General features: G+C 40.8%; 1 protein-coding gene across 4 annotated transcripts in view; it reads left to right on the top strand.

The window, feature by feature from the left end:
- The window catches only part of Cep63 (centrosomal protein 63), a 46,584-nt gene extending 26,639 nt beyond the window's left edge, over positions 1-19,945 (top strand). For 3 of the 4 annotated variants that reach the window (XM_038322393.2, XM_038322392.2, XM_038322391.2), the window contains 7 exons: positions 4,756-4,989; positions 5,335-5,474; positions 6,372-6,509; positions 8,361-8,475; positions 10,474-10,671; positions 12,322-12,408; positions 19,627-19,945. In XM_038322393.2, coding sequence (XP_038178321.1) covers positions 4,756-4,989; positions 5,335-5,474; positions 6,372-6,509; positions 8,361-8,475; positions 10,474-10,671; positions 12,322-12,408; positions 19,627-19,785 — 1,071 coding nt within the window. In that variant the 3' untranslated portion in view covers positions 19,786-19,945. Of the gene's footprint in view, positions 1-4,755; positions 4,990-5,334; positions 5,475-6,371; positions 6,510-8,360; positions 8,476-10,473; positions 10,672-12,321; positions 12,409-16,736; positions 16,943-17,646; positions 17,927-19,626 lie in introns of all 4 variants that reach the window. The other variant, XM_038322394.2, reaches the window with a different exon arrangement.
- The last annotated feature ends 215 nt before the right edge of the window (positions 19,946-20,160 follow it).

Here is a 20,160-nt window from a genome sequence, read left to right as displayed (position 1 = left end):
TATGACAATCCATCCACACTGTTAGTTTTTAGTGTCTAGAATACCAGTAAGTTCAGAGAGCTAGAGGGAGATGTTCTTGTTTGTTTTTTTTTTTCTTTTAAACCTTCATCTTCTTTGGCCCCCTGAAATACCAGTTGTCTGGCACACCAGTTGTCTGTGAATGGTTTTGTTGTGAGGAACTCCGCTGAGACTTGCAGGACAACCCTACACCCCATAGAACAAAGACTGTATTGTCAAATTCAAGAAGCTACCAGCCAAAGTGGGACAGTGGAACCTTCATTGAGGGAGGGCATGGGATGGGGTGAGATTTTAACCTAATTGAGAAAGCCCTGTGTTCTTAAAGGCTATAAACTGCTGTATTCTAATTATAGCCATTAGACTGGGAAAGAACAAATTGAGTTTTTATTTTTTTCAGTCCTCATTTTATTCATGTTGTTTATTGATTACATAGCCATTAAGCCACTGCTATCAAATTACTATAGTGATTAATTCTATGTAATTCAAACTTCCTTGTTAGTAAAAATAGAGTTTTTATTTATCATTCACTTGACTAGAGCTAGAATAAGATACCTTTAAAGAGCTGACATCTGTTGTATCCACTAAGGATGTTTGAATAATTCTTATAATAGTTTTGATAATTCTTATCATAGTTTTGTTTAAAATAAAGTTATCTGATAAATGTACTTCTCTTTCTCCTTTGGCAAACTAAACAAGAATTAAAGCTTCTTGTGACTCAGTTTGTGTCAATCAGTGCTATATGATTATCATTCCTAAACATTTAATTAAACTCTGTGTGCCCATTACCTAGTGTTAATAGTTGTCATCATCTTGTCAATCTTGTGTATGAGTGGGTGTTAGAAATGTATTACAGAAATGTACCTAATTTTCTTTCTTTCTTTTTCTTTTTTTTTGAACATGGTATTACTGTGTAGTCCTGGTTGTCCTGGAACTCACTATGTAGACCAGACTGACCTCAAACTTACAGAGATCCACCTGTCCGTGCGTGCCCACCTGTAACATGATGGGGCCAGGCCGGCTTGTTTGGGTTTCTGTCCTGCCCGGTACCCCACAACTGTTTAGTCCCAAAGAAAATCACACATAGGTCTCTAAAGTTATAAAGCTGATTGGCCCATTAGCTCTAGCCTCTCACTGGCTAACTCTCCCATCTTGATTAACCCATTTTTTTGATCTATGTTAGCCATGTGGCTCAGTACCTTTTCTCAGTGGGGCAGATCACATCCTGCTGCTTCGGTGGTCTGGGCAGGAGTGGGAGGAATCAACTTCCTCCTTCCCAGAATTCTCCTGTTCTCATTGTATCATTTCTATTTCCTGTCTGGTATTCCCACCTTTACCTCCTGCCTGGCCAATCAGCGTTTATTTAAAACATGATTGACAGAATATAGACAATTCTCCTGCATCACCCACCACCACCTGGCTGTACCTAATTTTCTCTTCAGTGGGGTATTGAACTCATGGCCTCACTTATGCTAGACAAGCACTGTACCAGTGAGCTAAACCCCATGTCATCTAAACTGGCTTTCTGTGTGCTGTTCTTTAGTGTTAATAACATATCTACATTTTTGGACAGCTGTTCTTTGGAACTTTTTTCTTTGTTTTATATGGTATTAAAAAATCAATATGTTTTCTTTTATCTATGTGTATGGGTGTTTGGCCTGCATGTATGCATGTGTACCATTGTGTGCAGTGCCACAGAGTCAGAGCAGGGCGTTGCCTTCTTTGGAACTGGAGTTACAGATCTTTGTGTGCTACAGTGTGAGTTTTGGGAACTAAACCTAGGTCCTCCAGAAGAGCAGCCTATGCTCTTATCTAACGAGCCACCTATCCAGCCTGATTCTTTCCATCTTGGAAACTAAAACTGGGTACACTTTCACTCTTTATTTTTGGCTATTAAAGTGTCACCAAGCAGGCCAGGCATGGTGGCACACTTTAGTCCCAACATTGGGAGGCAGAGGCAGGTGGATGTATGTGAGTTTTACTAAACCAGTCTGGTATGCAGATGTGAGTTCCAGGATAGCCAGGAATTACACAGAAAAACCCTGTCTCAACCCTCCCCCCTAAAGTTACAATGCAAATGAGATCATCTCATTTCAGAGTAGGTAAGGACTTAAAATTTCTATATGACAGAATGACATTAATAGATAAATCATAACAATATAAGTTAATATTCACTCTGCAGTTTTCTCCAAGTTTCTAAAAACCACCCTTCTGCAGTTGGCTATTTGAAGCAGGATCCAGTTGAGGTTGACTCATTACATTTAGTTGATATGTAGGAAAGCAGAAAATCTGGGAGACTGGGGTAAATCTTATGAGAAAAAATTCTTAAGTATTTTTATATCTAAAAATGAGATTCAAAAATAACTTCATGCTCTGAGTCATGTATTTACTTCAATTCTTCTACTCAGCTATTAAAATTATATACTCCATGCTCATTTTAGAAAAATGAGGAGGACATCCTTTCTATGACTTTTTTTTTTTTTTTTTTTTTTTAGTGTAGTTCTGGAACTTTAAGGAAGCCATTGTTACAGATAGGGAAATTGCTTAAGAACAACAGGGTTGGAAGGAGCCAGGGCTTTGATCTTTTCAGGGAATCCTAGTATAGAGGCCTAGTCATTGCAGCACCAGCCCTGACCTATCTCCCTATCAGTGTCACCTCCAGATGTGTCCAGGCATGCCATCACATCCCAGTGGGAAGCCTAACAAGCCTGCAAAGCTCTGAGCTCAGTGCGCACCTCTGACCCGGCTGTGCCTACCGTCCAGTGCGGGTGACTTGAAGAGCTTTCTGCGTCCTGATGTAGTCGCCCTCTCGGGGCTTTCCTCCTTCCTGTGTCTTTTGTGGAGCTCAGTAGCTCTCCTCTCCATTCAGTGAAGCAATGCTAAATGCGTAGCGAGTAAGGAAAATTTCTGCTTCCTTGAAGTAATTTGTACATGAAAAGATTTCTAATGTATTTACCTTTAAATGCTTCTAAAGTCAGCTGTTTAGGAGAAGTGATGATAATTTTAGTTGTTTCTGTGATTTTCTTACTTGCTTAGTATTGAAAGAGGTGTTCTTGATGCTAGTGCCACTGCAAGAATATAATGTGAGTTGCACAATTTACCGTTTTTATTTAACCCAGTATGTCAAATATTATCAGTTAAGAATTTGCATTATTTTTTAAAACCAGGCCATTGGCACGCCCCTATGTGTTTTACAGTTAGAGCATTTCTAAAATCAGAATAGCCACAGCACAGTGATCAGTCTCCACATATGTCTCTTACTGCTGTAGTGCACAGTACAGCCTGGGGTATCATTTCTAGTCAGTGCGAACACTGTCTTTTTACATGAGTGAAATAGTGGATGATTAAAAGAAGACTTGATTTTCAAAACTGAGAAGCTAATTTAAAATAGCAAATCTGGTTACACTGTTGTTTAACACAGCTAAAGCTTCAGATCTGAATTTGCTTTTAGTGTTACATAGTCATCTTAGTTTTACATAGCAATCGCCGTGTTACATAGCAATCTCCATGATACATAGCAATCACAGTGTTGCATAGCGATCCCAGTGTTACATAGTGATCCCAGTGTTACATAACAATCACAGTGTTACATAGTGGTCACAGTGTTACATAACAATCCTAGTGTTACATAGCAATCCCAGTGTTACATAGTGATCCCAGTGTTACATAGAGGTCACAGTGTTGAGTTTTCTGTGTTGTCTGTCCCCCAGAGTTCTCATTTGGGCAGAGGTTTCCAACTGTGTCCTGTGAGCTCCAGGCTGGTGGATAGGTTAGGGTTGGAGTGAACTGAAGCTCAGCAGAGAGCCACAGACTTTTTCTCCTTCCTACCCTCAACCAGTCTCTGTATTTACTTCTGCAGAGGGTTCTGTGGAAGATTTCCTCTTAGTAAGAAGGAGATTAGATTGTTTTTGAAAGTGTGGAGACAATTGCATACATAGCAGTTAGCAGTCAAGCTGGGTTGACTGTCACACACACCATTCTAGGGATCTGGTCAAAAGACAGAACAGTTGCCTCTACCCTAAAGCCTTGAGCTCATTTACACAAACATTGTTTGTCTGTGTTTGCCTGTTGTCCCTCCCTCCCTCCCTCCCTCCCTCCCTCCCTCCCTCCCTCCCTCCCTCCCTCCCTCCCTCCCTCCCTCCATCTCTTTCTCTTTCTCCCAGCAGCATCTTCGTGTCACCATAATATAAAGTACAAGAGTTTGATCCTGTATTATATACAGTAAAATCTTTAAATCTGTAGCAGATGAATTCCACAGAGATATTTCTGTTTGAATTTCTAAAATAAAATTGTGTGTCTTTTTCTTAAAAGATGTTTAAAATAAAGGAAGTTTACCTTTACAAATGATTTATGTTCATTTTAAATGTATAGATGAAAAGCCAGTTTGGATACTGAATTAAACTTGAGAAAACCAGAACGTGGAAAGCCAAAATACTCAGCTGGCGTGCAGAACTGTAAGGCCAGGCACTGTACACCACAGGCCCATGACACAGTTGCTTGAAGTCCTTTTATTTGAGTAGACTTTGATAGTGATGCCACTATCAGCTGTGTATATTTGGTTATATCTGTCAGCTCAGAAGTCTCCAAAAACCGCTGATTGAACCAGTCCTTCCTATGAGTACTTTTTCCTCAGTGAATACAGTTATTGATTATTTTGTTGATTATTCTTTTATCACTTCTCTTTTCCTATTAATAATCCCTAATAATAATTTTAATAATAAAAAATTAATATTTTTCTAGGCTCAGCTTGCTAACCGGAAACAGAAATTAGAGTCTGTGGAGCTGTCCAGCCAGTCAGAAATCCAGCACCTGAGCAGTAAGCTTGAGCGGGCCAAGGACACTATTTGTGCCAACGAGCTGGAAATAGAGCGCCTTAATATGAGGGTTAATGACCTGATGGGGACCAATATGACTATCCTTCAGGAGCAGCGACAGAAGGAGGAGAAACTGAGGGAGTCTGAGAAGTTATTAGAGGTGTGTGTTAGAATGCTTAGGTTAGGGAAACGCGTATGAGTGTTTAAGACTGGTTGACCTAGAACTATGTTCCAGAATTCTCAGCTTTCTCCTTGAGCTGAGGCTGATGGCTCAGCTGCTGATAGCTGTATTAATACTGTCCTTGTCATAAAACTTACAGTCAGCCTCTCTGGTTGCTTTTCTCATGAAATAGAAATGCTGTAATGTTACCTGACCTTTTTTTTTTTTTTTTTTTTTTTTTTTTTTTTTTTTTTTTTTGGGGGGGGGAGTATTTTGCAGGCTCTGCAGGAAAAAGAAAGAGCTGAGGAAAAGTTGTAATAATATCTGACTTTTTTCTTTTTGCAGGCTCTGCAGGAAGAACAGAAAGGATTGAAGGCAAGTCTTCAATCTCAAGAAAACTTCATCCTTGAGGCAAAAATGAAGAAAGAAAAACTGCAAACAAAATTAAAGACAGTTGACACTCAGCACTCCATAGAAAGCATGAGGTCTGTTCGAATCTTAAGTATTATTCTGCTAGTCCATTTGAAGGTTTGGCATTGGATGCCAATTTTAATATTGAACATTTACATTTCTGTGTTTGATCATCTTGTCTGACTTGGTTTTAATTTATGAGTTAGATTCTCATTATCATAACATTTTCATGGATAGTTTTGTCTCCTTTTCATTTGAGTTTCTATGATTCTGAGGATCATAAAATTGAGAACTTATTTTTTCCTCATTGGCTAATGAACCTCCATGCTGTAGGAGACTAGGGCATAGCTGCTTGTCGTCAGTAACAACCTGTCACTGAGCTAGCCCTTCTGAAAACTGATTTTATTGTATTATTATTGCTAAGTTTTGAAATAGGATCTTATGTGTCCCAGTCTACCTTTAAAATTAATACTTTGAGGATGACGTTGAACTCCTGATCCTCCTGTGTTTATTTCTCAAGTGCTGGGGTTACCAGTGCATGTGACCACACCTAGTCTCAGGGCTTCATGCATGCCATGGGAGTACTCTACCAGCTAAGCTATACATCCCCAGCCCTGGGTTTGTTTTTGTATATCTGTTATTGCTAGGTTTATAGTAAAAAATAATTAAGTGAATTTGTTTAAGTCGTACATCTCGCCTGACCATCTTGTAATTATCAGTTAGCAATCAAGTTTCAACAAAGTGATTTTGCTATTTTATGTGGCTTTTCCCTTTGAAAATATGCCAAATCCTAGTAACGATTAAATTGCTACTGACCCTGGATTGTTCTTCTGGTATATATTTCTTTTTATCCACAAAGCAGACGGCAGACTGAGCTTAATTACAAGAGCAGTTGCGACAGCAGGCTGGCTCTGCACTGTTCTTGTTGCCAGAATAAGAGAACTGTTCCCTTCTTTTCCTGTCCTCCTCAGGCCGCTGGAGAACTGTCAGGTGGAAAGGAAGTTCCCTTCTCCAGGCCCAGGAGTCCTAGATAATGTGCTGTCACAGCTGGACTTCAGCCACACCAGCGAGGAGCTCCTGCAGGCAGAGGTGACTCGTCTTGAAGGCAGGTAGATAATTAGCTGCATGTTTGAAACTTCAAGTTGTTAGGATGAACTTTGATCTTTGTGTTGACTCAGCAAAATAACAATAATAGTGGAAAATAAAGTTGATTTTCCCCTCTAGCATTCATAATGGTCTTGCTTCCTAATTCATTGAACACATAGAAAAGAATGTCCTGTGTTTCTGCCAGTCTGCCTGCATCGGGGCCCGTGGTCTGCTGAGATGTCTGAGACTGACTTGCTCCTGCCCTGATTTCTTCTCTGGGCTCTTTCTTCAGAATGATTTAGATAGACAGAAAGTATACTGTGCTCTCTTCCGTTTTGAAAACAGTTAAACCCCCTTTGAACCTTTTACCTGCATCAAAAAAAAAAAAATCTCCTCTTTCTTTGTTCTTCAAAATCAAATTCTTCAAGATTTGTATATTCTGACTGTCCTCACGTCACCCTTTGCCTTTTTAGGCCCCCTGTAGGGGCCTGAATTACTTTCCTCTCTACTACTTCACTGAAACTGTTCTTGGAGAGGACATAGTGGGCACGTGTTATTTCTTCTTTCTCACCTATACGGTATGATTTAGATTTTCTTGTCTATGAATTGAATTCTGGCTAATGGCATAGTATACTATAGTAGTTGTTGTATATAACAGTGTAGCACAGCATGGCATAGTGTAGCAGGTGATGCTTATTTTTGCCAGAGTTACAAACTTAGTTTGTTATATTTGTAAGCATTTTTTACTGGGAAGATCTTGATAAATTGTTTTAAACTCATTTATCATAATTGCTTGTGTGCTAATTTTTTGTGTGTGCAAAAGGTAGGTGAAATATTTACACAAATTATTTGCCATGCCGGGTGGTGGTGGTACATGCCTTTAATCCCAACACTTGGGAGGCAGAGGCAGGCGGATCTTTGCGAGTTTGAGGCCAGCCTAATCTACAGAGAGAGTTCTAGGACAACCTGGTCTACAAGAGCTAGTTCCAGGACAGACTCCAAAGCTACAGAGAAACCCTGTCTTGAAAAACAAACAAACAAAAAAATTAGCCATTAGGCAAACAGAGAACAAGAAGAAACGCCACTTTGCACTTTCTAGATTGTCTATATATTACATCCTTTCATTTCCACTTTGCTGTTTCTGGAAGGCACTAGTATTGGGCGTGCTTTGTTTGCTCACACCCTTGACTTTACCCCTTTTGGAGTATGTGAGACATTCATGATCACCATTGAGGTGGATGTGTTTACTTTAGATGCAGTCAAATAATGCTTACTATTATAACTAATTATTATTGTTATTATTATTATTTGATTTTTTTGAGACAGGTTTCTCTGTGTAGCTCTGGCTATCCTGAAACTCTAGACCAGGCTGGCCTAGAACTCAGAGATCTACCTGTCTCTGCCTCTGGAGTGCTGGGATTAAAGGCATGTGCCACCACCGCCCTGTGAGTTAGTATTCTTTAAAGGTTGTTCTTGAGGTTTTTGTATAGTCTGGCATATGTGTCAGTAAGGTGATGAAGTTTGCACTTGTGACAGTTCTTGGTGGCTTTCCTTCTCTCATACAGTTAGAGAAAAATCATATGGCTGTAGTAAAACTGTTAGTAAAGTTGCTGGTACCTTTATAATTCTGTAACTAGTTCAGTTTAAATCAAGAGGAAGGAGTGGAGGTAAACATTGAAGTCAAAGCTACCTCAAAGGTTTGGGATGGACTTGCTGCATCTGGTTATGGGCAACTGGAAGGGACTTTTAATATGGGGTATGAAGTTTAAGGTATAAGGAGGATATGTCTTGGGCATCAAGAGGGTACATTTAAATAATCCATTTTATGGATTTCAAGAATTTTATTTATATGTGGTTGTATTTCTGCAATACAGTTTGGAATCTGTGAGTGCAACATGTAAACAGCTGAGCCAAGAATTAATGGAAAAATACGAAGAACTGAAGAGAATGGAAGGGCATAACAATGAGTACAGGACCGAGATTAAAAAGGTGAAGCCCTGTGTGCCTGGGTCACAAAGGTGGATGTATTTATGGACCAAGGGTGAGTGGGGAGACAATTAGTGAGGGAAAGCTGTTTAGGAAGGCTGATGTTCAGGAGTATGTTTGGTGGAAGTCTGGCTAGAAAGAAGAGGTTCAGTGGGGACGGAAGGGATAAGAGGATGATGGGGAGATGATCAAAGTACATTGTGTATATGAATGAAATCGTGAAAGAATCAGCAAATTAAAAATATAATTGAAATCTGTTCACTTCAAACTCTAAAACTTTCTTCTAAACATCATAATGATTTCCAAATAATTGTATTGTTTCTTCTAAAAACATATTATGTGACCTGTCATTTAACATTTTCTCATTGGCTAAATATGTATTTCCTCTTTGCTGTGATGCAGTTAGTGTCCTCCTTGACTGTTGAGTTATTCAGAGCCTTTCTATTAGAGGGTCCTGGCCCAGGTATGCTGGTACACTATAGTCGTAGCACTTGAGAAGTGAAGACACAGGAAATCAAGGCCAGCTAGGCTATACAAGACTGTCTCAAAATACCAACAATAAATTAATAAAGGGCTCTGGCTCTCCTCTTTGTTGGCATTTATTTACTTGTTTGTATAGAGGCAAACCTCTTGTTATGTAGCTGAGGTTGGCCTCAAACTCACGATCCTCTGGCCTTTGAATTCCGACGTGTGTGACACCATCCATGCGTGGTTTAATTACATTTTCATTACTTCTTGAGATTATTCCTAGTTTGAGTGTATCAGTGTGTGCATGCATGTGCATGTACACGCATGTGTTCATATGTGTGCATAGGGCCCAGAAGTATATGTTGGGTGTCTGTCTATTGCTGTCTCTTCCTGGACATTCACCCCCACCTCTTTGAGACAGGATTTCTCAGGGGCTCTTGCTGAACTCAGTACTCATTGGTTGACTAGCCTAGCTGGTCTTTGATTCCAGGATGACATATGTCCTCTCTCCCTATGCTAGGGTTACAGACACATACAAACTGCCAGGACATGTTTTACTGGGTGCTAGGAATGCAGGCAAGGTCCTCATGCTTCTCCTGTAGGTGCGTTGTAGCTTGAGCCATCTCCCCAAAAGCTCTTGCTCCATTCTTCCTATTATCTTTTATGTCTGTTCTATGAACCAGAAAACCAGATAAACAAAAAACAAAATTTTAATTTGTAGCCGTGAGAAGAATGAAAGTCTTAGGGCCCTCTACATAAATTGGGCATAGACCTTGAAGGACATTGACCCTCAATGTTTAACTCATGCTCTTCTGATACTTAATACACGATTTTAAGTTTAACCACCAGACTTTCAGAATAATTATACAAGTTGGTAAATTGCTCATTTTCTGTCTATTTAATCTAGGAATAATTTTATGTCTTGAGTTAAGTGTTGCCTTATTAATGTTTCATATATTTTCTTAGTTAAATTATGTCCATTTTAAACATTGATTTGTCAGTTTCATAATAATACTATGTGCTGCTATCATATTCACCACCGTTGCCTTCTTCTGTCCCCTCTACTGCTGAGCTCACCTTTCCCATCTAGCCTCTCTGCTGCTTTCACTTTGTTTGTTTGTTTGTTTTTTAGGACTACTGAGTTTAGTTAGGGTTGCTTACAGGAACATTGTTAGGGGTTATTTACTGGAGCAATCTGTCAGTGACTACACCACCAAAGAAGGTGACACCCTTCCCTGGTAACCATTAACCAAGTGTCTTTCTCTCTAAGTAGTTTTTTTTTCTGGGGCCTTATGCATGCTAGGCAAGTGCTATACATTGAGCTGCATCCCCAGACCTCGTTTTTTGAGACAGGATCTTACAATGACGTTCAATCTGGCCTCAAAATCACTGACTAGAGCAGGCTGGTCTCAGTCTTTGGGTCTTCCTGCCTCTGACTGCGCCTCCTGAGTGCTAAAATTAACCCTGTATACTACCATATTCCCAAATTCTAAATACCGTCTCTGCACTTTTGATGTTTTTGTGCTTCTCTAGTTGAAAGAACAGATCCTTCAGGCTGATCAGACCTATAGCTCTGCGCTGGAAGGAATGAAGATGGAGATCTCCCAGCTGACTCGGGAGTTACACCAGCGAGATATCACTATTGCTTCTGCCAAGTGTTCCTCCTCAGACATGGAAAAGCAGCTGAAGGCCGAGATGCAGAAAGCAGAAGAAAAGGCAGTAGAGCATAAGGTAAAGTCCACCCAGAGCTTTCTAATTGATATTTGCTTGTTTGTTTTCAAAGAATGAATTTGCTTAAGGTATAACTTCCATATTTACCTCAGTGAGCTTTTAGTAGACACCTATTTTGGATGGTCAGCAAACAGTGTAGTGAGGGTTGGTGGGGAGGTTTTATGGATCCAGACAAGGAAAATAGACACCTCAGTACTGTGTGGGCAAGGTTCTGGGCATAGCCAGGGAATTCCCAGTCTAGAGTAAAGGTCTCTACTGCTGCAAGTGGAGAATGAGTAAGGGTGGAAGAGACCCTGCGTGTGTGCCTGAGCAGTGTGCGAAGGCTGTAGGGGGAAATGCTGGCTTCTCAGGTTTCTTAGCTAGGCGTTGTGTTTGATTAGACTGGGATGGCAGAGTAGACAGTGAAAGAAGCTGTTACTGAGGAAGTTAAGTTTGTGCAGCCGAGTAATGCTCTGTAATGGGACAGAAAATAGCTGAAGGGTTGGGGAGGACGATACAAGTCTTAGAGGTACACGATAGGGAAGCTAGTGAAGGGGGATGTTGGTGTGGCTCATTTGGTTTCAGATAAAGCCTGGACTTTTATATGGGAAAACTGGTTAGTCAGCTCCATGGAAAGACTGGAATCCGAGGTTTAGCCCTTTAGTTTTGGAAGTCTTTGCATGAAGTTGGCATTTGAAATTCCCCTTCCCCAGACATAGTGGCTTCAATACTTCAATAGAGTATTGCACAAGAGTGACTTAAATCAGACTTAAGATATTTCTCAATTTGGGTTAAAAAAGATAGTGGGAAGCCAGGTGGTGGTGGTTAATCCCAGCACTGGAAGGCAGAGGCAGGTGGATTTCTGTGAGTTCAAGGCCAGCCTGGTCTACTGAAGCTAGTTCCAGGACAGCCAGGGGCCAAGGCTGTTCAGGGAAACCCTGTCTCGAAAAATAAAAACAAACAAACAAAAAAAGAGATAGTGAGCTGGAGCTTTAAAAAAAGTAATGGTGATGAGTTCTGCAGGCAGTTTCTGCTGAGGAAGAAGGTGTGAAAGAAGGCAGGAGTCTTTTCATAGAGATAGTCAAGTAGAAAAGCTCAGCAGGGCAGGGACTGAAATTAATTGAAAGTGGAAAGATCAGGGGTGGAGGCAGGTTGTGACTACGGGTTTACCTGTGACCCAGAACTTTCCAGCTTCCATCCATCACTGGGAGTGACATTTAATCGCATGCATGCTAGTTTACCTGCTAACACCTTTGACATATTCTTTTATAAAGGGTGTGTGGGGCCTGGGAGATGGCTCAGTGGGTAAGAGCACTTGCTCTGTACGAATGAGGACCTGAGTTCAGACTCCCAGAACCTACATAAAAGATCAGGCAAGGCTGCTTGTTGTATTCTGTTACCCCAGCATTGTGGGGGTGGGGTGGGGTGGGGTGGGCAGAGACAGGTGGATTCTGAGAACTCTCTGGCTCTGGTTTCTGCATACATGCATGGTAGGCACACCTGTGCCCGTATGTACATGCAACACACACTGTATGTGCACACTTTTTAAAATGTTTATATGAATGGAGGATGTAGATGAGAACAACTAGACTAGTGAAAATTATCCATGGAAAAGCTTTGTAAGATAATTTGATTTATGTGAGTTTTTTCACCCTGATTTTCCTTCCTCAGGAGATTCTGAGTCAGCTAGAATCACTCAAGTTAGAAAATCGCCGTCTTTCTGAAACAGTGATGAAGCTGGAGCTGGGCTTGCACGAGGTACCCACATAGACACTTAAGCTGCTGTACTTTTGAAGCCTTTGAAAGTAACTTTGTAAATATTGACGGTAGTTGGAGTTAGAATTAAACTAGCGGAACAGTCCCTTGGTAGGTGTAGTCGCAGATGAAACGCAAGTGTCCTACTGCCAGAGGAGTTTTTGCTGCAGCAGTAGAATAGTTTCCTGTTCCCTGTGAGATACGATGCTTGTATAGTCTGTGTTCTCAGCAAGTAGAATGTCCGCAAAGGGTTCAGCATGGTGCTGCAGTAAGCGTGAAATGGATCCGGGTGCTGCTCTTAGTCCTGTGTTCTGGTGCTCACAGTGTCTTTTTATTATAAAGTATGCCATCTTTGAAATAATTCAGGTTTTATTGCATTTCGTTGAGGTATAGTTTATTTTGTCAAATATTCTAGAATATTAAGTGCTAGATTGAACACTGGATGAGTGATCAAATTCTTGATTCTAAAGACATTCCACTAATTTAATAGAGACTGTGAGAAATACATATAAGCTACTGTGAAATCAGAGAGAACAAGAATGACTTATAGGCAGTGTGATGTTCTTTAAACATTTTATTTCAAAATTATTATGATTTATAAAATGATACATCTATTCTGACCCATCTTTTTTTGGTATAGGTCAAATGTCTGAAGACTGAATTCTTTTTTTCTGAACTTCTAGGGAGTGTTCTGCCTCCAAAAAGATGTATAGTCACACAAGGCTCTCTATTTGCTCCCAACTAGTTCCAATTTCACAATCATGGAGGCAGAGATGGAAGAAAATGCAAAAGGCTAGAAGAACACTTACTTTCAACTAGAAAAATAGGAGACTATTTCTGTAATCTTTCAGATGGGTAAGATTCTCTGAGCATCATGAAGCCATAAAGGAGTTTACAACATAAAAATGTAAAATTTCTGGATGGCAAAAGACTCTATTAAAAAGACTAATAATAGAAGCCAGGTATGGCAGCTCATGTTTATAAACTCAGCTACTCTGGAGGCTGAGGCAGGAGGACTAAGAGTTCAAGGCCAAACTGGGCAAGACCCTGTCTCAGAATAAAAGTAACAGCAAAAGAACTGGGAGTGTATCTTAGATGGAGAGCAATCACCTAGCATGAGGCTCTGGATTTAATATCCCTTGCACTGCAAAAGGAGTAAATAAATAAATAAATAAAAATAAAACAAATGGCAGACAAGAAGAAGTAATCTATAAGCAGACACAGGCTATCAACAAATAAGAATGTCCTGAAGAGTAATAGGAAAGGCATGCAGAAGGAAAATGGCAAAGAACAGAGTAGATATTTCATAGAAATTTAAATTCAAGTGAGCGAGGGAAGCTGTTCAACTTTCCTAATAACCAATATTTTTAAAAATAAAATTTCTCTTGCTAATGGACTTGATAATGCTTTAAAAAGCTAATGTATTAGCCGGGCGGTGGTGGCGCACGCCTTTAATCCCAGCACTCGGGAGGCAGAGGCAGGCGGATCTCTGTGAGTTCGAGGCCAGCCTGGTCTACAAGAGCTAGTTCCAGGACAGGCTCTAAAAAAAGCTGCAGAGAAACCCTGTGTCGAAAAACCAAAAAAAAAAAAAAAAAAAAAAGAAGAAGAAAAGAAAAAAAAAGAAAAAAGCTAATGTATGGCTTCTGTTGGCAAATATTAAAAGGACAGGTTCTGCTGTGCACATTGATATGACCTTAGGAAAGTTTGGGTGTGGACATCAAGCTGTAAATACATACAGCCCTAAGTACACCAGAGTATTTACAACTGTGATATTAATAGTCATGTTCTTCAGTGTCTTCAGCAGTTTGCATTCCCAAAGAACCCATCTTGTAGGAGTAAATGTCTAGAAGTGGGCACAGCAGTATTGTGAAATAAACCAGTTACTAAAATGGTTGGTCTGTGACTGTACTGTGAAATATGCTGTCTTTAATTCAGCAGATGGAAATATTCATTCAGTTTTGCCCCCACTCCACATCCCTTTGATATAATGAAAGTTGTTTTTTTTTTTTTTTTTTTTTTTTTTTTTTTTAAAAGCACAAACTCATATGGATGGGGAAAAATAGGAGAGGAGGCAATAGCCAAACATTTACAAAATGTTTGCTTTTATATTTTTGTGTGTGGTAGATACTTGTCTTCATGTGTGGAGGCACATGTGTGTATGTGTGTGCATGAATGGAATCTAGAGATTGGCACTTGGCATCTTCCTGTAACATCCTCCACCTTAATACTGAGGCAGGGTCTCTCACTTGAACCCTGAGCTTGCTGACTTGGCTGATCTAGTTAGCTACCTTGCTCCAGAGATCCTGTTTCCTCTTTCCCAGTTTTACAGGCAGTCTACCACTCCACTCGGCCAGCATTTACATGAGTGTTATAAATCTGAGCACTGGTCCTCTTGCATGGCAAGTTCTTTGCCAACTGAACCGTCTTCTCAGTCCTATAACTAGACATTTTATAAAGGAAGTGGAAGATGGATGGAGGGCAGGGGTTGGGAAGCCAGTTAGCTAACGAGCTGTCTGGCTTAGTGACTGGATGGATGGACGATAAATGGGTGGATTAGTGGGTGAGTGGGTAAGTAACTGAGTGGGAGTATGGATAACAAATGACCTTGTATGCCCCAATAAAACCAACACTGAGTGAATAATTAACTAATCTGATTTATACTACAGAATCCTTTAAGAATATGTGATTTGGCAGTGTTAAAGATTTAGGGGCCCTTATGTGATACAGTGATTCCCTGTTCACATTCAGAACTGAGAGCTTTCAGGAATGTCACAGTCGGACTCTGCCCAGAGTTCTGTGCAGCTGAGCTTTTCCTGAATCCTACTGGGAACACTGACCCTTCTTTACCCACTAAGTAGGCCTGCTACCCAGTGGTTGTGCTATCTTCACCGTTCATGTTCCTGGAGTAGTTGTTAATAAACCACTAAATTGTGGAGATTCCAGAAAGATGCATGGAAATACAAGTATTATATCTTTTTAATGTATGTGCAGTGGTTCTCAACCTTCCTAATGCGTTGACTCTTTAATACAGTTCTTCACGTTGTGGTGGCCTCCAACCATAAATTTTTTTGTTGCTACTTTATAAATGTAATTTTGCTACAGTTATGAATTGTAATATAAATATTTTTGGAGATAGAGGTTTGCCAAAGGGGGCTGTAGCTCACTGGTTGAGAAACGCTAGTTTAATGATTTTTAGACATCAAAGTGGTAAAAAATCCTGTCAGTCTTAGCTTTCTGTGGACCCAGAGTTACATGCAGTGTTGATACCTTGTACAAATTATCAAAACATAATTATTAGGAAGTACTTGCATGCTACCACCTGGGAAGGTGAGATTACTTTTCTAAATTAATCTAATTATGGTAATGAAAGCAGCAGCTCTGATGAATATTGATCACGTTAAAGATGGGTAGAGGTTGACAGTGTAGCCATGTGTCCTGCAAACACAAGGATGGGTAGTAGTTGGCAGTGTAATCCCGTGTCCTGCAAATATGTTTCTCTGGGATGTCGTCAGACATGGGCAGCTACTGAAAGATCTTGTAATTCCTAGTTTACAGGTTTATGTACACGTGTGTGACTTGACAGGTAAATTATGTTTATCAGAACACTGTTTACCAGCTTGCTTTCACAATTTTTTCTTTACAGACAATGAAATGCTAAACTGTAAAGATCACCATTATTTTTTAGAATTCTAATTGAAGTCTCTCATTAGAAAACAAAACTAGACCTGTATTATCAAGAAATAAGATGCGTGGTCCTAGAACTAAGACCATGGTCACAGTAGTAATTCCTGCCATATACCTGATTCCTGCTTTTATGTCGCCTAACTTTATGTAAAACTAGGTGCCATAAAGTGCTTAAGGGGAGAGGGTATTTATTTAAAAACTACCCCAATTGGCCAGAATTTTTTAGAACCTTGTGTTTAAATTACTTTCTTTGAATTAGTTCTTTTTATTTTCTTTCACAGGTATTCTCTGTGTGAGCGGGGGTAGGGTGGGAAGGGAGCCCCTCATTCTTAAGAGCCATGGCTGTTATATTCTTGATTTCTCCTGTCTCTTATTTTTGAAGCTTTCCTCTGTCCTCTTTCTGTCCCTTGTATGCCCATGTATAGGAGGAAGCCATCCTGCCCCCAATATTCTCCCCCCTTTCCTCTAGGAAGACTGATGCTTTCTCTGTGTTCATCTTAACATGGCTAAAGACAAATTTTCACTTCCTTTAAGTAAAGCCATGGATTAGTAAAGCTAAAAACGAAACTATTTCAGCCAGCACCGTTCTAGATTGATCGTATGTACCCTTCAACACATGAGTGATTCTAGTATTCTTTTTCTATTAGGCAAAAGAGATTTCACTAGCAGACCTTCAGGAGAATTATATTGAGGCATTAAATAAATTAGTGTCTGAAAATCAACAACTCCAGAAAGATCTGATGAACACCAAGTCTCAGCTGCAGCATGCTACTCTCGTGTGTAAAAAAAACGATGGCAGGATCTCTAAACCAGCACATAGCAGAGCAGCCGAGTTCAAGAACACAGAGTTTAAGTAAAGTTTCTTAAAAGTCTCTTTGAAATGTGTGTGCTGCAATGTGATTTTCTCTGCTTTGAGAAGTAGCCATCACAGGCTCGGGATTTAATTCTGACGACAGTGTGCACACGCGGCTCAGGTGGTTCGGCCCTTACTTCGTTACAGCCTTTGTTCTGTGTACCCTGGATGTAGTGTGAGCACCATCTTGTTCCCCAGAGCCTTTCCATGCTGCCTCCCACCACCTCTATCCCACCTGTTCTATAAGAAGTAAAACGTGGCTTTTTATAAAAAGAGGCCATTGTATTTTTGGTTAATTAATTTTAGGCTATTACCATTAGAAAGATTCATTCAATGAGAAGTCAAGTGGCTTCAGTTCATCATATGTAGCTTGTGTGTTTTCTAATCAGAAGCCTTTGGTGGCTCCCCACCCCCACTCTCACCCACAGTAGCATTATGTCTCTTCCCTGGGCATAGGGCTGCCCTGCCTGCTCACTCTGAATCACAGAGGCAGCTTGTTTGGCCTCTGTATGGTGGAAACATGAGAGTAGAGCTTGAATGAGTGAAGAACACTTGTCCCCAAGTGGGCTGCTCCTTTGTAAGTGACAGTGCCTCGTACCTAGCCTCTTATTTAACATTCAAATGAGCATACTTCTTTCAGCAGTTATCAGAAAGAAAAGTTGCTACAATATTTCATTCATTTTGTTTTCTAATCTGCTATCCAGGCCAACCCATGGCCAGCACAGACATGATGGAATAAAGACTGAGCAGTATAAAACAGGTCACCACTCGCCTCAAGAACAAGTGTTGGGTAGCAAAGACCCCATGGCCAGGGGCCCCAGTCCCCGGAGTTCTCACATCAGCCCTGACAGCTCCACCGTGTCTCTGCCTTCCAACTTTCTGTGCCATGCTCACTCTTTGCCTTCAATGCTAGATATAAATGATGCCAACTTTTCTGACATCCTGTCTGACTGTATGAATGACCAAGAAGAGTTTGTGTCTTCGGTATGGAAACGTTCTGATCTTAACATTTATTTTATTTTTTATTTTAAGTTGGAGAGGGTATTTTGTTTTTGATTTTTTTCTTACCGGGTCCCAGTCAGTGCCCTTTATTATTTTCACACATTGCCACCATGCAGTTTTACTTGTGAAAGCACATTCAGCCACCATGACTTCAAACTCACATTCTGAAATATGAGTATAGGTATCCACTGCCGTTAGCCTGCACCTTCCTGCCTGCCTTTTCCAGAGAGTGCTGACTGTGCTGCAGCCATTGCATCGAGGACTGTTTTCTGGATGCCAGTGGAGTCCCAAAGCATGGATAGAGAGAAAGGAAAAGAGGGGCTGGTGTTAGGTGGCAGAGGGCGGTACATCTGAGGTGTGCAGAGTGTGCTTTAGGTACCTGTAGTGGTCCCAGTCGTCCCCACCACTGGACTTTATTGTTCTTTGTCCTCAGTAGGGAAGTTCTTGTGTTGGACCAGTCATTGTCTCTTGTCAGCTGTGGTCGTATCCTTGTAAAAGTTCAGTAACCTTGATTTTTGTAAAACATGTCAACAATTTCATGGAAAGGTTCCCCTTTAGTTGTCAAATACATGTCTGTTTTACTTACATGTAGTTAAAAACAAAACAAACAAAAAACTCACCACCCAGAAAAGTGACTTTCTTCCTAAGTTTGGCAACATACCTTCTCTGACCTGCGATGATGTGAATTTTATTGATGTTGCTTTTTCTGATTAGTGTGAGCATCCATGTATTTTCCTTCAGAACTACTCGATATTTGGTGCTAGCACTCTGCAGGGCCAGCATAATTGCCCTGATTATTCAGCAGTTGCCTGCTTGCCTGCCCGTTAGACTTTACTGTAGTCCTGCTGTGCCCGTGTGTGGACATACACAGAAAAGGAGAGCTGGTTTACACGTTCCTAACGGAGGTAGCACAGGGCAGCCTCGTCCTGCATTTCTGTCTGTGTTCGTGTGGTGTTGCTACACCGTGCAGTGTGAGAGTTTTAGTTCCAGCCCCAGTTAGTGTGCTGTCAGCCCCAGGAAAGTCATTTCTCACTCTGGAAACCCACTTCTGTTTCGTCAGATGGAGACAAGGGACTCTTCCATGGTGTATGTATGTCTATACTGTGTGTTTATTTACTCTGGAGGCAGCCGCTTGTGCTAACTCAGCATTCAGGGTAATGTTCAAATAGAACTGTAAATGAGGGGTAGATTTCCTGTATTACCTTCAAAAACCTGAGATCTGAAACATCACCAGATCCAAGAATTGCAGATCAAAGACCATGGAATGGAATTTTGAGAAAGGGAGAAAGTATTGATTCTTACCCAGCATCCAGTTTGCTTCCTGTGGATTTTCAGTGCTGTGAAGAGAGAGTGGTGTTCAGCATCTGAAGTAGCAGGCGTTGGCTGTGCTCTTGTCTCAGTGGCAGGCAGGCACTCAAGTCTGAGCTGAGCTCCTCTCCAACTAGTGACGAGCTTTTCTATACCAATTTTACACTTCACGTGGACACTGCTTGGGTCAGAAAGAAATAGACCTGTGGTGCAATGTTTTCAGAACTCTCCTTTCCTTTTTCTTGACATTAAGATAAAAATATCTCTTCAGAGGAAAATTTCCCCTTTGCATTGCTAGGCAGAAAATATCACAAATAGTGTCAGAACATCCATCCCTGCTTCCTAACACATGTCACGGTTTGTCCCTCTCCCAGTGCTCGCTGCCCATCTCTCCTCTGGGATCGATAGCTACCAGGTTCCTGGAGGAAGAGGAGCTACGGTCTCACCATATTCTAGAGCGCCTGGATGCACACATTGAAGAGCTGAGAAGAGAAAGTGAGAGGACGGTGAGGCAGTTCACGGCCCTCGTGTAGCCATGGACAGCCACAGACAGAGGACTCGGTTATAAAGTCATAATACAGAGGGTGCCTGCGAGAGCAGCCGTGAAGAATCTGCGCTAATTATTTTCACTGACTTGTTTGAAGGACTTCTCCCAACAGTAACTTGTGAGAATAAACCAATTTGCAGACTTTTCTCACATGAATATTTATTACCACAAAGCAATACTTTTTCTTTCTGACTGAAATGTGAATAGCTGTGTACTAATTACAATAAAGATTTTTCTAATGCAGTTTGAAAATAAGAAACTACAGCGCTTCCCTTAAGGAAGTATGTAGTGGAAGCCTGGCTCTAGAGTTGCTCAGCTGGCTTCTTACCCTTTCTCACCATGTTACATGCAAGGTCTGGCT

Source organism: Arvicola amphibius, chromosome 3 (assembly GCF_903992535.2).
Source record: "Arvicola amphibius chromosome 3, mArvAmp1.2, whole genome shotgun sequence".
NCBI classification, from domain to species: domain Eukaryota; kingdom Metazoa; phylum Chordata; class Mammalia; order Rodentia; family Cricetidae; genus Arvicola; species Arvicola amphibius.
Note: the sequence above shows the minus strand (reverse complement) of the source record. Positions and strands in the feature narration are given on the sequence as shown.